This window comes from Lactuca sativa, chromosome 1, assembly GCF_002870075.4.
Source record: "Lactuca sativa cultivar Salinas chromosome 1, Lsat_Salinas_v11, whole genome shotgun sequence".
NCBI lineage: Eukaryota > Viridiplantae > Streptophyta > Magnoliopsida > Asterales > Asteraceae > Lactuca > Lactuca sativa.
Window position 1 is genome coordinate 87,452,546 of NC_056623.2, and position 11,787 is coordinate 87,464,332.

General features: G+C 33.6%; 2 protein-coding genes across 5 annotated transcripts; both read left to right on the forward strand.

Moving 5' to 3' along the window:
* The first annotated feature begins 1,479 nt into the window (after window positions 1-1,479).
* On the forward strand, window positions 1,480-3,158 carry LOC111897001 (uncharacterized). Its single transcript, XM_023892978.3, has 7 exons — window positions 1,480-1,649; window positions 1,836-1,896; window positions 1,999-2,037; window positions 2,215-2,327; window positions 2,444-2,654; window positions 2,730-2,776; window positions 2,889-3,158. The coding sequence occupies exons 1-7, from the start codon at window positions 1,542-1,544 to the stop codon at window positions 3,012-3,014; spliced, it is 705 nt and encodes a 234-aa protein (XP_023748746.1). The 5' UTR covers window positions 1,480-1,541; the 3' UTR covers window positions 3,015-3,158.
* A 3,097-nt stretch (window positions 3,159-6,255) lies between these two features.
* Window positions 6,256-11,442, forward strand: LOC111897006 (mitochondrial import inner membrane translocase subunit PAM16 like 2). 4 transcript variants are annotated; one of them, XR_006191194.2, is made up of 5 exons: window positions 6,256-6,385; window positions 7,007-7,094; window positions 7,366-7,499; window positions 7,577-9,707; window positions 11,116-11,442. XR_006191194.2 is itself a non-coding variant. In XM_042901811.2 (5 exons), exons 1-4 carry the CDS (start codon window positions 6,383-6,385, stop codon window positions 7,694-7,696), a joined length of 345 nt encoding a protein of 114 aa, XP_042757745.1. In that variant the 5' UTR covers window positions 6,256-6,382; the 3' UTR covers window positions 7,697-7,716; window positions 11,094-11,442. The 4 variants fall into 4 exon arrangements, 3 of the variants coding, with proteins under 3 accessions (XP_042757745.1, XP_023748750.1, XP_023748749.1); XM_042901811.2 differs by having other exon boundaries at window positions 7,577-7,716; window positions 11,094-11,442; XM_023892982.3 differs by having other exon boundaries at window positions 7,577-7,716.
* The last annotated feature ends 345 nt before the right edge of the window (window positions 11,443-11,787 follow it).

Genomic DNA, 11,787 nt, shown 5'->3' on the forward strand with positions numbered 1-11,787 from the left:
AAACACTAATGGTTGTATAGTGCTCTTATTAAATAGGTCTAAAAAAAATTAACCATAGATTTTTAGAATTTAATCAAATCATGAGATTAAAAGGATTGAATTACTTTGTGTTTATGTGTATTTTCAAAATTGGGAAAATGACTCTTGAGGGTAATTAACTTTTGCGTTTGTACTCATTTGGTCCATTTTCTTTTTTTTTTTGTATTCAATATACCATCGAACTTGTTGTTGGTGTTTACCATAGCCCTTTTGACCGACTTTTGACCTGTGATAATAGCCGGTCAAAGGGTTATGGTGAACACAAACAACAAGTTCGATGATATATTGAGTACAAAAAAAGGAAAAGGACCAAATGAGAACAAACGCAACAGTTGGTTACCCTCCTGATTCATTTTCCCTTTACTCATTTACAACAAATCCCACATCATCTCCTACTGATATTAATGACTTTATGAGATTCATTCTTGCTTCTCTTCAAAACATAACTCACGAAAGGACATTATTCATGCATGTACAACTTTGTAATGCACTTGAATATTTATTAGGGGAATCCTGACTAAGCAGGTGCATTTCATGACTACATTTACATTTGCAATCAAATGATTTATCGTATCATGGATTCTAGACAAGTCTACAAACGAGTGGAATCACAAGTGCTGTGAATTTTGAGTTTACTTAGCTTTAAGATCGAACTCGTGGGATAAGATACAACATCAAAATGTACAATATCATGCTGCTTTTGTAGACACATCACCATAATATTGTACATATTGATGTTGTATCTTATCCCATGAATTCGATCTTAAAGCTAAGTAAACTAAAAAATCATAGCACTTGTGATTCCACTCGTTTGTAGACTTGTCTAGAATCCATAATACGATAAATCATTTGATTGGAAATGTAAATGTAGTCATGAAATGCACCTGCTTAGTCAGGATTCCCCTAATAAATATTCAAGTGCATTACAAAGTTGTACATGCATGAATAATGTCCTTTCGTGAGTTATGTTTTGAAGAGAAGCAAGAATGAATCTCATAAAGTCATTAATATCAATAGGAGATGATGTGAGATTTGTTGTAAATGAGTAAAGGGGAAATGAATCAGAAGGGTAACCAACTGTTGCGTTTGTTCTCATTTGGTCCCTTTCCTTTTTTTTGTACTCAATATACCATCGAACTTGTTGTTTGTGTTCACCATAACCCTTTGACCGACTATCACAGGTCAAAAGCCGGTCAAAAGGGCTATGGTAAACACCAACAACAACTTCGATGGTATATTGAATACAAAAAAAAGAGACCAAATGAGTACAAACGCAAAAGTTAATTACCCTCGAGAGTCATTTTCCCTGAAACATGAAGGCAACCTAACTTATTTAACCGAACCCAAATTATTTAACCCGACCCCTACTTTTCAAGCATTTTTGTACGTTTGGAATCGGATCCGATCGGTTTTATTTAACCCGGATAGGCTAAAGTCGTTAAACTAGTCAGCATTTCAACACATAGCGTGAAGGTTCCGATCGATTTGTAAAACAGAGGGAAATGGAATCGAGTGATCATTTGAACAAGTTCAAAGTCGGCTCAGTTCCGACGTTGTACTACATACCGGACTTCATCTCCGATTCCGATCAAAAACTACTCCTAAATCAGGTATGTAATCTACTAACGCATCTTCTGTTTGCTATCTTCTCTCCTTTTTGTTGTTCTTTGGGGCATTCGACAACAGTGTGATTTTTCACTTCGAAATTGAGAACAGACTGAACAGTGGTGTAGTTGGTTAACCAGCTCCGGTCTTATTCTCAAATTGAAGCGAGGTTTTATTTTTTGATTTCGTAGATTTACACAGCTCCGGTTTCGAAATGGAAGTCTCTGAAAAACAGGAGATTGCAAAATTGGGGTATGACATTGCTGTTATCTATGAACTTGTTAATTTGGAGGTTAAAATATATGTTGGTTTTGATGGAATTTTTCGTTTGTTTTCGTGTGATGTTTGTTACAGGAGGGATTGTCCATGAAAAAGGTCTTTTGCCTCAAGATTGTAAGCCCTAATCCTTCTCTCTTATCAATATCATTTCGGGATTAAGACATTCTATACCTTATTGTCATAAAACTGAAGTATTAAATTCTATATGTAGTGAAAAGTTATGAAGTTTATTGGATGAATGGATAACATCAAATTAGCAACTAATCATACCTCTCCCTTTTCTCTATGTAGTACCACCATGGCTGACAAAAATTACAGAAAAAATCAAGGAGGAATTGTGTTTGTTTCCTTCTGCAATCAATCATGTTCTCATCAATGAGTATCTTCCCAATCAAGGCATAATGGTTTGTACTCTGTAGTTAAGTGACTAAATTGATAAAAAAATTGTATTTTGCACTTAACCCTTTTTTTTACTTTCCCATTTATTAATAAATTTGTTTTTGGTGAAATTAAAACATAGCCCCACCAAGATGGGCCCGCTTATTTTCCGGTGGTGGCTATTCTTTCATTAGGATCACCTGTTGTCATGGACTTCACTCCTCATTCAACTTTAGTAGACACTACAAGCAACATTCAAGAAACCAGTCATGGGAATTTACAAAACTACCCTCCTTTCTCTATTGCACTGATGCCATGCAGTTTATTGGTATTCAAAGATACAGCATACTCAGGTGAGCCTATTTTTAAATGTTTTTCAATTGATCTTAATAAAGTCTTATTACCATTTTTTACCTTTTGCTGATCAGATTACTTACATGGTATAAAAGATTGTGAAATTCAACAATATGATGAGGTAAGATGACTTGAAAATCATCATGGCATCATTATATGATTAAAAAAAAACAAACTTTTTTATTTTTTATGTTGTTATATACATTTTTTTTGTTTTGTTTTTCACTTTTCAGGCTGTGAATGGTAGTGAGGTTGAAATGCATGGTGAGGATTTGAAGGTGATTCATAGATCTGCTACTAGGGTTTCGTTGACTTGTAGAGTTGTATCTAAGGTTCATAAGAATTTGTTCAAGTTCTGAAACTACTTTGATTAGTTTTTTCTTTTTTTAATGTGATTCGAGGTGGAAAAGGGTTGATCTTGTAGGAAATTGCTTGTTTTAGGTGATCGATAATCATATTTTGTTGATATGTTTGCTATTCAATGTGCATTAATTTTAGTACCATTTTTTGTGTGTGTTTAGTTGTGGAAAAATGTTTAAGTTTATTTTGGAAATGTTTACGGAAACAGGAGCGGGGTTTTTATTTTCAGTAGAAAATCTAGAAAACGTGTTTGGTTGAAACTAATTGAGTTTCCATTTTCTATTTTAGAAGATCACAAAACGTGTTTGGAAATTTATTTTCTATCAATTTTCCTTTTCTATATTTGTTATTTCAAATGATACAATATTTGACATATTATCCACATAACACTTAGCAAATGTTGTGTGTTGTTCTTAAGGGCACATTCAGTGGCGGACGCAGAAAGTTGTCACAACAGCGGCACAAATTTTTTTGTCCGAATATAATAACATAAAAAAAAGTTAAAAGTACTAGTACATCAAATCGATCAATTACATCTTAATATCTAAATTTGACATTTACGGGTACGCATTTTTTGAAACCGATCCATTACATCTTCCATCTTCACTTTCATAAGTGTTTCTTTTTTAACATAAGAAATCATGACATCGTTCAAAAAATCATCACCTATTTTTTTACGCAAATCCGTCTTTAAAAACTTCATCGTTGAAAAACATCTTTAAACCGTTGCGGTTGCAACGGGTAAAACCAAAACCAACTTCAACAACCTATAAACCATAGGATAAGACCGATGTTTCCCCGTTTCCACCATCAAACGAGAAAGGTCGGAAATTCCTTGCAAACTAGTGAACCGGTCATCTTTATGCAAAGCATGATAATATATTTCACGTTCACCATCAAGTTGCATCCTCTCCGCATCATTAAAATCTTTTGTGTATAACTCACTCAACTTTAACAACTTTGTTTTGCTAAATTTAGCAAATGAATCACAAGGAGTGCCAAGCCAAGCCAATTTGACTAATTTCATAAACCTAAAATTATGAATACTTACTTGTTTCATTGTATTTGTAGGATTGAAAGGAGTGCCAAGCCAAGCCAAACAAACAAAATCGAATGGTTGAACACTTGAATGGTTGAAATCGACTGAAAGAAGCAAGTCCCAATGTCTGATTTCTTTTTCTTCGTCGACAGCCTTCACTTCACAGTGTCGATTTTTTTTTTTGTTTTCTGTAATCTCGTTCGTCCAGGGACCAGGCCAGCACTCCAATTTCTTTTCTTCAAAAAATGTCGATGGACACCTAATAGAGATTTGGGGTATTGGGCTAATTCTATTGGGTTAAAAACTTAATAAGCAACTTGGGCTACAAACTCAAAATGCATTTGGGCTAATTCTAAATTGAGGTATTGGGCTAATTTTCTTTATTTGTTGGACTAACATTTTTTATACTTTCATTTTTTGGGCCTCGAATTCTCGAAAATATAGTGTCACCCGAACGAATTTGAAGCCGGTGCACCTAATAGATTTTTTTTTTACCCTAACGAACCGAAGCGGAGCAGTGGCCCGGGACCCCCCGGGCACCACACACACCCGCCACTGGGTACATTAAACTATAGTTCTCTAATCTAATAATTACAGAAATTGTCCATATGTAATAGTATAATTATAGAAATGGCCGATCTATCCTTTTAATTTGCATGGAATAGACAAAATTATAGAAATGTTCCTTATATAATAGCAGGCTACAAAGAATGTAAAATAATAGAAATGGTATCGGTGTAATAATCTGCAGTAATAGTCCACATGTCTTACTGTAATGGTCTCAATTTGAACGTACAAGCAATTGTGAGTTTCATGTTTCCATATTTTTTTTTCTGTGTACGTGATAACGAGAAAGGGAATCAACCTAAAAATCTAACTCGGGTTAACCGAAACCTAATTAAAAGGAAAGATATGTACTCGAAACCCAACCCTATATATGTTTTGAGTTAACCTGTATAACCCAATTTCCATTTTTGATCCTGATAAACCCGACCCTATTAGCCTTATTCGGGCTTGAATCAAGTCATGTTAATCGAGTTCGGGCATTTTTACACCCCTAGGTGTATGGGTGTATAGCTTATAATTTAGAAAAAACAATAGAAATGAAAAAAATATGGAAAACAAAAATTATCATTTTTTCAAGTTATAGAAAATTGAAAGAATCTTCTTTCTTAGAATTTTTTTTAGAAAAATTATTGAAACATACATGTTTTTTTAACTTTTAATCATTCTTGGAAAAAAAAAAATCTGTAAAAGACTAAAAATTATTCTAGAACCTAACACACGCTAGGCAATTGTAAATGTTTATAAAATACAAATTATAATAGTATTTAATGGTATTTTGTGAAAAAAAAACCTTATAATTTCGTACTTCCTTTCCTTGTCTCTTTATAGTTTTTTTAAATAACATATCTTATATAAAAAGTTAATAGATGGTTACCTATGTGCTACATTAATCATGCACTATTTTTAGTAGTATTTTGGGTACCAAACATGTTTGTGATGTCCAAGAAATCCAAGAAATCTTTTTAATTCGTTTTTTTAATAAATAACAATTACATCTTGTATTTATTAAAAAAACAAATGATATATTTTATTTTTCCTTATAAAACTAGTAGGAATTACATGCGCCGATGGCGCTGGGTTAGATAAGATTTACTTAGACGTTGATAAAATTTTGAAGCAGAAAAGCATATTCGCTCTGTCAGTTCTCCACAAAAGAGACTCTTTCCTATGTCGGAGAGGGAAACGGCATCAGAGGAGGGCTGAGGGAGGCAAGGTTGGCTGTGGTGTCTTGATGAGTGTGGGAATGAGAATAAAGGGGGAAATGGAGTTTAGGGCAAAAGTATTAGAGTCGGTAAAAAGGGAATTGATGTGCCAATTTTGGTGAATCACGACGATGAGTGAGGAAGTTAATACCCGACACGTGTATAGTAAGGGAAAAATTAACGAAACACACCTTCAATTATTAAAAGAAGAATGTAAAGAAGATGTGAAGAGAGGTAAACGTAAAATTAAAAAAAATGAGCAACCATTATGTTAAACCGAGAAAAATGTGTGGCCAAAATCAAAAAGTATAAAAAAAGTGAAAAAATATGGCGGGGCAATTTTCTTAAGTTTGCAGAAATCCGTGGCAAAATTCGAAATTTCAAAACATTCACCGACCCTTTCAGGAATTAATATATATAATGAGAGATTTTTGAATATTTTTTTTGATATCACCAACCTTCCCCTGTGTTCACAAACAAAACCCTAGAATTATCTTCAGACCAAATTCTACGACATTAAATTTTGCGTAACGTTGATTGGATTTTTTAAACCGAATCTATGGTATGTTTTCTGGATTTCTATATGTCAATTTACTTGTTGTTTCTATTCGTACAATCGAATTATAGTTGGGTTTTGAACGATCATGGATGTGAGGTTTTTGATAATTGATAATTATTAGATTTCCGAATACACGAAAGAGGAAATTAGTCGTAAATCATATTTAGGAAATGACGAAACTATTGAGCTGTTTTGCGTTTTTGGTTTGAATTCGTACATAAATAATTAAACATTAATCCAAGTTTTATGTAAGGGTTATTTTATCAGCTGCGAATTCTGTAATATCTCTTTTCAAATGCATGGATAAAGGAAATGTTTGTGCCATGATTTTGGCTCGATTGTGTTTGTTGTCATGATAAAACAGAAAACACAAGCATTCTCTTGAATCATGATGTAGCCTCTTAAGTTGATTTTCTGCAGATTATAATCTGAGAGAGGTTTCAATTTCAGTTATGAAAATCAATGCTTTGTGTTTTGTTTAGATGATGCAGTTGCTTCAATGAATTTGACTTTATATAGAGACCTAAAAACTTGAACTTGAAACAATCATGAAATTGATTCTTAAGGGAAAAAAATATGAACTTTAAAAAGTTTTAAAGATTATCATGAACTTGTTTTTTGCAGGCTTCCAAGATTCTTGCAAATTTGATTGTAATGGGTTCTGGAATAATGGCTAGGGCTCTTGTTCAAGCATATAGACAAGCCCTCCAAAGTAAGTTTTATTTTTTTATTTTTTTTCATATAAGCTTTCAACTCACCTTTATAAAATATAAAACCTATCTTCACAACCCTTATCTAATGCAAAAACCTTTTCATCTAACAATTAAAACATATATCCTTATCTATCTGATATTTTTCATAAACCCCTGAATCCTTAAATATATCGTTTTTTAAGCGTATGTCTTATTTCTCAAAAAATAAGTCCTGAATTGTCTTTTAACATACTGAAATAACATTTATTTATTGATTTTGTTGAATTTCAGATGCATCAAAATCAGGTGTTGCTCAAGACACATTACAAAATGTTGTGCGTAAAGGAAGCAAAGCTATGACTGAACAAGAAGCCAGACAAATTCTTGGTGTCAATGAACAATCATCATGGGAAGAAATCGCACAAGTTAGTAGTATTTAAACTTTTTGACTATTTAATTAAAATTATAAAAATATTTACCAATTTTTCTATATTGTGTACAGAAATATGACAATTTATTTGAAAGGAACGCCAAGAATGGGAGTTTTTATCTACAGTCAAAAGTTCATAGGGCTAAAGAATGTTTAGAAACAACTTATCAAGCAGGTGAATATGCAGGTTAATTAATTCTTCTGCTATGGAGGTAATCCTTTTTTTTTTGACCTAAATGCCCTTGGTGATGATTGTATAGTTTACAATCTAATTGAGTTTGAGAAAATGAAATTTGTATTCTTTAACCATGTTGACTTTGAGTAAAGTGAATAAGACTTGAGCATTATAGGTATTCAAGTGAGTCGAAAAAACGTGTTTGTATTATGTGTTGTAGTTGTTTGGAGACACATGGATGTAACAGATATAATAAAATGTTGCACCAAGTTAATGATAGCTTAAAAAAACTTGTATGGGGGTTTGATTATATCACAAATTTCTTTTTGAGATTTGGAGATAAGTAATAGTAATGAGATCTTAAAAACAATCATACTATAAGTTGTTACATAACAAGCAACTATAGTGATAACTAACGAAATAAAAGGTATTAAGATGTGTATCGTCATCATAGACAAAGGTTGATATGAGATTCTAGAGGATTCCAAAAGGACTGAGAGCATTCAAGAAATATCAAGTTTGTGGAAGCGTATAGTATGAAGGTTTTGTGGACCATTCCTTGTAAATATTTATAGAAAAGTTAGTTTATTCATTTACTTATAGTTTTGTATTCCAAAAAGACTTGATTTTTATGAGGTAGGAGTCTTTGATTTCTATTCATCTTCGGTTTATATAATTCTATTTTGTAAGTATTGACAGAGTAACACAAGTCTCTTTTCGGTTTTGCTCAGTAAGTTGTTCATACCAAGGTTGTCAAGATCGGGATTCTACCTAGGATCGTTTTTGGGTTTACAAGATTGGGATCGGGATCCTAAAATCCCACAAAATTAAATATAATTTTAATTTATAATTTTCAATCATGAAAAATATTTTAAACATTCAATTTTTCGTTCAAAAGTTATAAAAACTTCAAAATATTAGTCATAAGCCACAATACAAAATGATAAATGGTAAATTGCTAAAGGGTAAAAGATATAAAATGGTAAAAAAAAAATTCATTTGCTAAAAAAAAAAAATAATAAAAAAATCAAGGAAGGTAGGATCGGATCTCGATCTTACGATCCTACCTTAAATACGATCCTTTTACGATCTGAATCGTTTTTCATATCTAGGATCGTATGATCCTACGATTAGGATTGCGATTTTGACAACCATGGTTCGAGTTAGATCGGGTTGGTTTGGGGGATAAGTAGTGACAATGAGCTTGTAGAGTTAAGTCAATGACAGGTAGTGCCAGAGCCGACCCTTTTGATAGGCTTAGGAGAAGGTTTGGATAATCAGTCCCAAGGGAAGGCTACGACTATGTTTGACGTACTAGCTGAAAAACTAGTTGTTAAATAAAAAGCTAGCTGACAGCTGAAAAGCTAGCTGATAAAAAATGACGTTTGGTAAAACTAGCTAAAAGATATAAAATGACATAAAAGGGTATTTAAAAAAAGATGTTTCTATATTTAATTAAGGGGTATATTTGGAAAATTTAAAAAAAAAACTTCTAAAAAACTACTCTAAGTAGCTTTTTAAAAACTAGCTTATAAACTACTTTTTGGTTTGCCAAACATAACAACTTAAAAAAGCTCGAAAAATAAGTTAGCTTATTAACTAGCTGTGACGCGCCAAACACAACCTAAGTAGTGACAGAGAGCTTGTAGAGACAAGTCCTCAACATTTTTTTTCATAACTCTCTCAAAACCTCTCTGCTTTCTTAGGTCTGATTTTTCTAGGTTTCTTGAGTATTTTAACTAGGCTCTAAAGTAGCTAGAAGCCCAACAAAATAGCACTTTCGGTTTCGGAGTTATGTTGGCGCATTTTCTCGAGTTTTTGCTAAAACCTCTCTAAGTTAAACTACGCTCTTTTGATTTCAGTGTAACTTTTATTTATAGTCATAAGTCATTATTATGAACATATAAATAAGATTTATCGGTAATTCTAACTTAAAATACTGATTAATCTTCTTACAAGAGAGGTGTCTACAATGGTCACGTTGGCTTAGTTGTTGGATCTCAGAAAAGTTGTAACGCCCGTTGCCAGGTAATTCCATTTCAACCCTTAGCATTTTAAATTATTTGCAATTAAGGCCCTTACACTGGGCATACAAGGTTGTATGTTGGGCATAAGTCATCGACTTGTGACGCATCAAAATTGGAGTACGATGGGCGTACGTGTGAATATGATGGGCGTACTCGTGCAACTCTTTAACACTAAATTTTTAGGGTTGTGTCCCCTATTTAAACATCTTAATCCTCCTTGGACCTCCTTATAATCAACCTCCATTTCTATAAACCCTAAAATCGAAACCCAAGCCCTTGTCAATGAGATTTGGAGCTTGAGAGTGGTCCTTGAGTGTCTTGGTAGTAAAGGAAGATCATTCAAAAAGTGGTGGTGCATTCAAGATTTTGGATCCATAATCTAAATCTCTTTGTCCCTCTTTTAAGGGTATAAAGTTCATACCTTGGAGCTTATTTTGCTATATCTTGTTTAGGCTTGGATTTGTGTTCTTTTTGTACCAAAAGCTTGATATTTGTGAGTATGGAATACTAGAGCATATGAGTTGTCCTTCCTGACGTTTTAGACTGCTTAGAGTCATAAAAATGTTAGCTTGGTCATTTCCTTTCTTCCATGCATGTGTTATGGAGCTTTTGGTGATGTTAGAAGTTAGAGTTTTGGGATTAAGCTCTCTTTAGCCTTGCAAAGGCATAAAGTCAGAGACTTTATGGATTAGGACGTCTTTTAGGGTCAGATCTAAAACTAAAGTAAGTGTCTTAATGATTAAGATCTTAAAAAATTAGAGTTTTGGGGTTGGCCGCGTACGCCGAGCATAATGTAATCCTGGCTACACCCAGTGTATCCAGTTGTGAGCTCGATCTTTCCCAGCCAAGTGCTCTATGCCCAACGTAGAGATGAGTATGTCGCGCGTTTTGACTTTCTTTGACTTTTGGGCTTATTATGACTTAGGTGGACTATGAGGGTTTTAAGAGAAGGGGGGGGGGGGGGGGGGGGAACGGTCTTTTGCTCTAAATGTGGATTAGACTTGTCTTGGGATTAGTGGAGTATGGAAATTACCTTAATTATTAATTAAGGTTAATTGATGCATCTATTAGGCGGAGTCTAGTTTCGGCAGTTCGAGTGTGAGTTATATGACTGTGCGAGGTGAGTCTTCTTATTATTGTTACATGTGTGGTAGAATATATTTATATATGTGATGACCATTTGGGTCTATTTGCTATTACTTTGATGTGTGTTATTGTATGTGTCAAGACTTCGGGTAGTCTCTAGGGTTGCTGATAACCCACATGGCGTGTTGTTTGTCCACTGCGACTTTGAGTAGTCTTCAGAGTTGTTGATAATCCATAGCTGTTTATTTTGTGTTGTGATGTATGTGCTATTTTGGGAGTTCACTAAGTTCCGTGCATACAGTTGTTGATTAAATGTGTTTCAGGTACTCCTGAGGATCGCGAGATGGCGAAGACTTGATTGTACATATTCGCCCGCAGTTTATGATTCCAGATATTTTGAGACTCTTATATTTCGGTGATGATCTGTATTGACATTTGTGGGTTTCTTGAAATGGTTTTTATCAAGACAAAATTGCAAGAATGGTCCTTGTGTTATGTTAAAACTTGCAAGTTTGGTCCAAAAAGGTTTGGACTTGCATTAGTGGTCCAAACTTTTCATTTTGTTGCGAATTTGGTCCAAACTTTTCATTTTTGTTGTGGATTTGGTCCACGTCAATTTAAACTTTTTTATAATGACGTTTTTGCCCTTACTTTTTGTTTTTTTTTTTTTCAGTTTTTTTTTATATAAATACATTTTACAATTTACATAATTAAACAAAAGTAATACTACTCCTATCCTTACTTCACCCATCCACCCTCTCTAGCATACAACTATTGATTATGTTATCACCACCATCGCCAGTCATGAGCACTACCGCTACCACCACTGTTGGTCATCAATAATAGCCATTGCCATCGTGACCGGCGATCACCACTAACACCATCCGATGAATTCAAACATATTTTTTCCACCACCATCATATAAATCTGCATCTTTAATTTCAAAATGAAACTCAAGAACTACCACCACCGTATGATGAATTCAAACATATTTT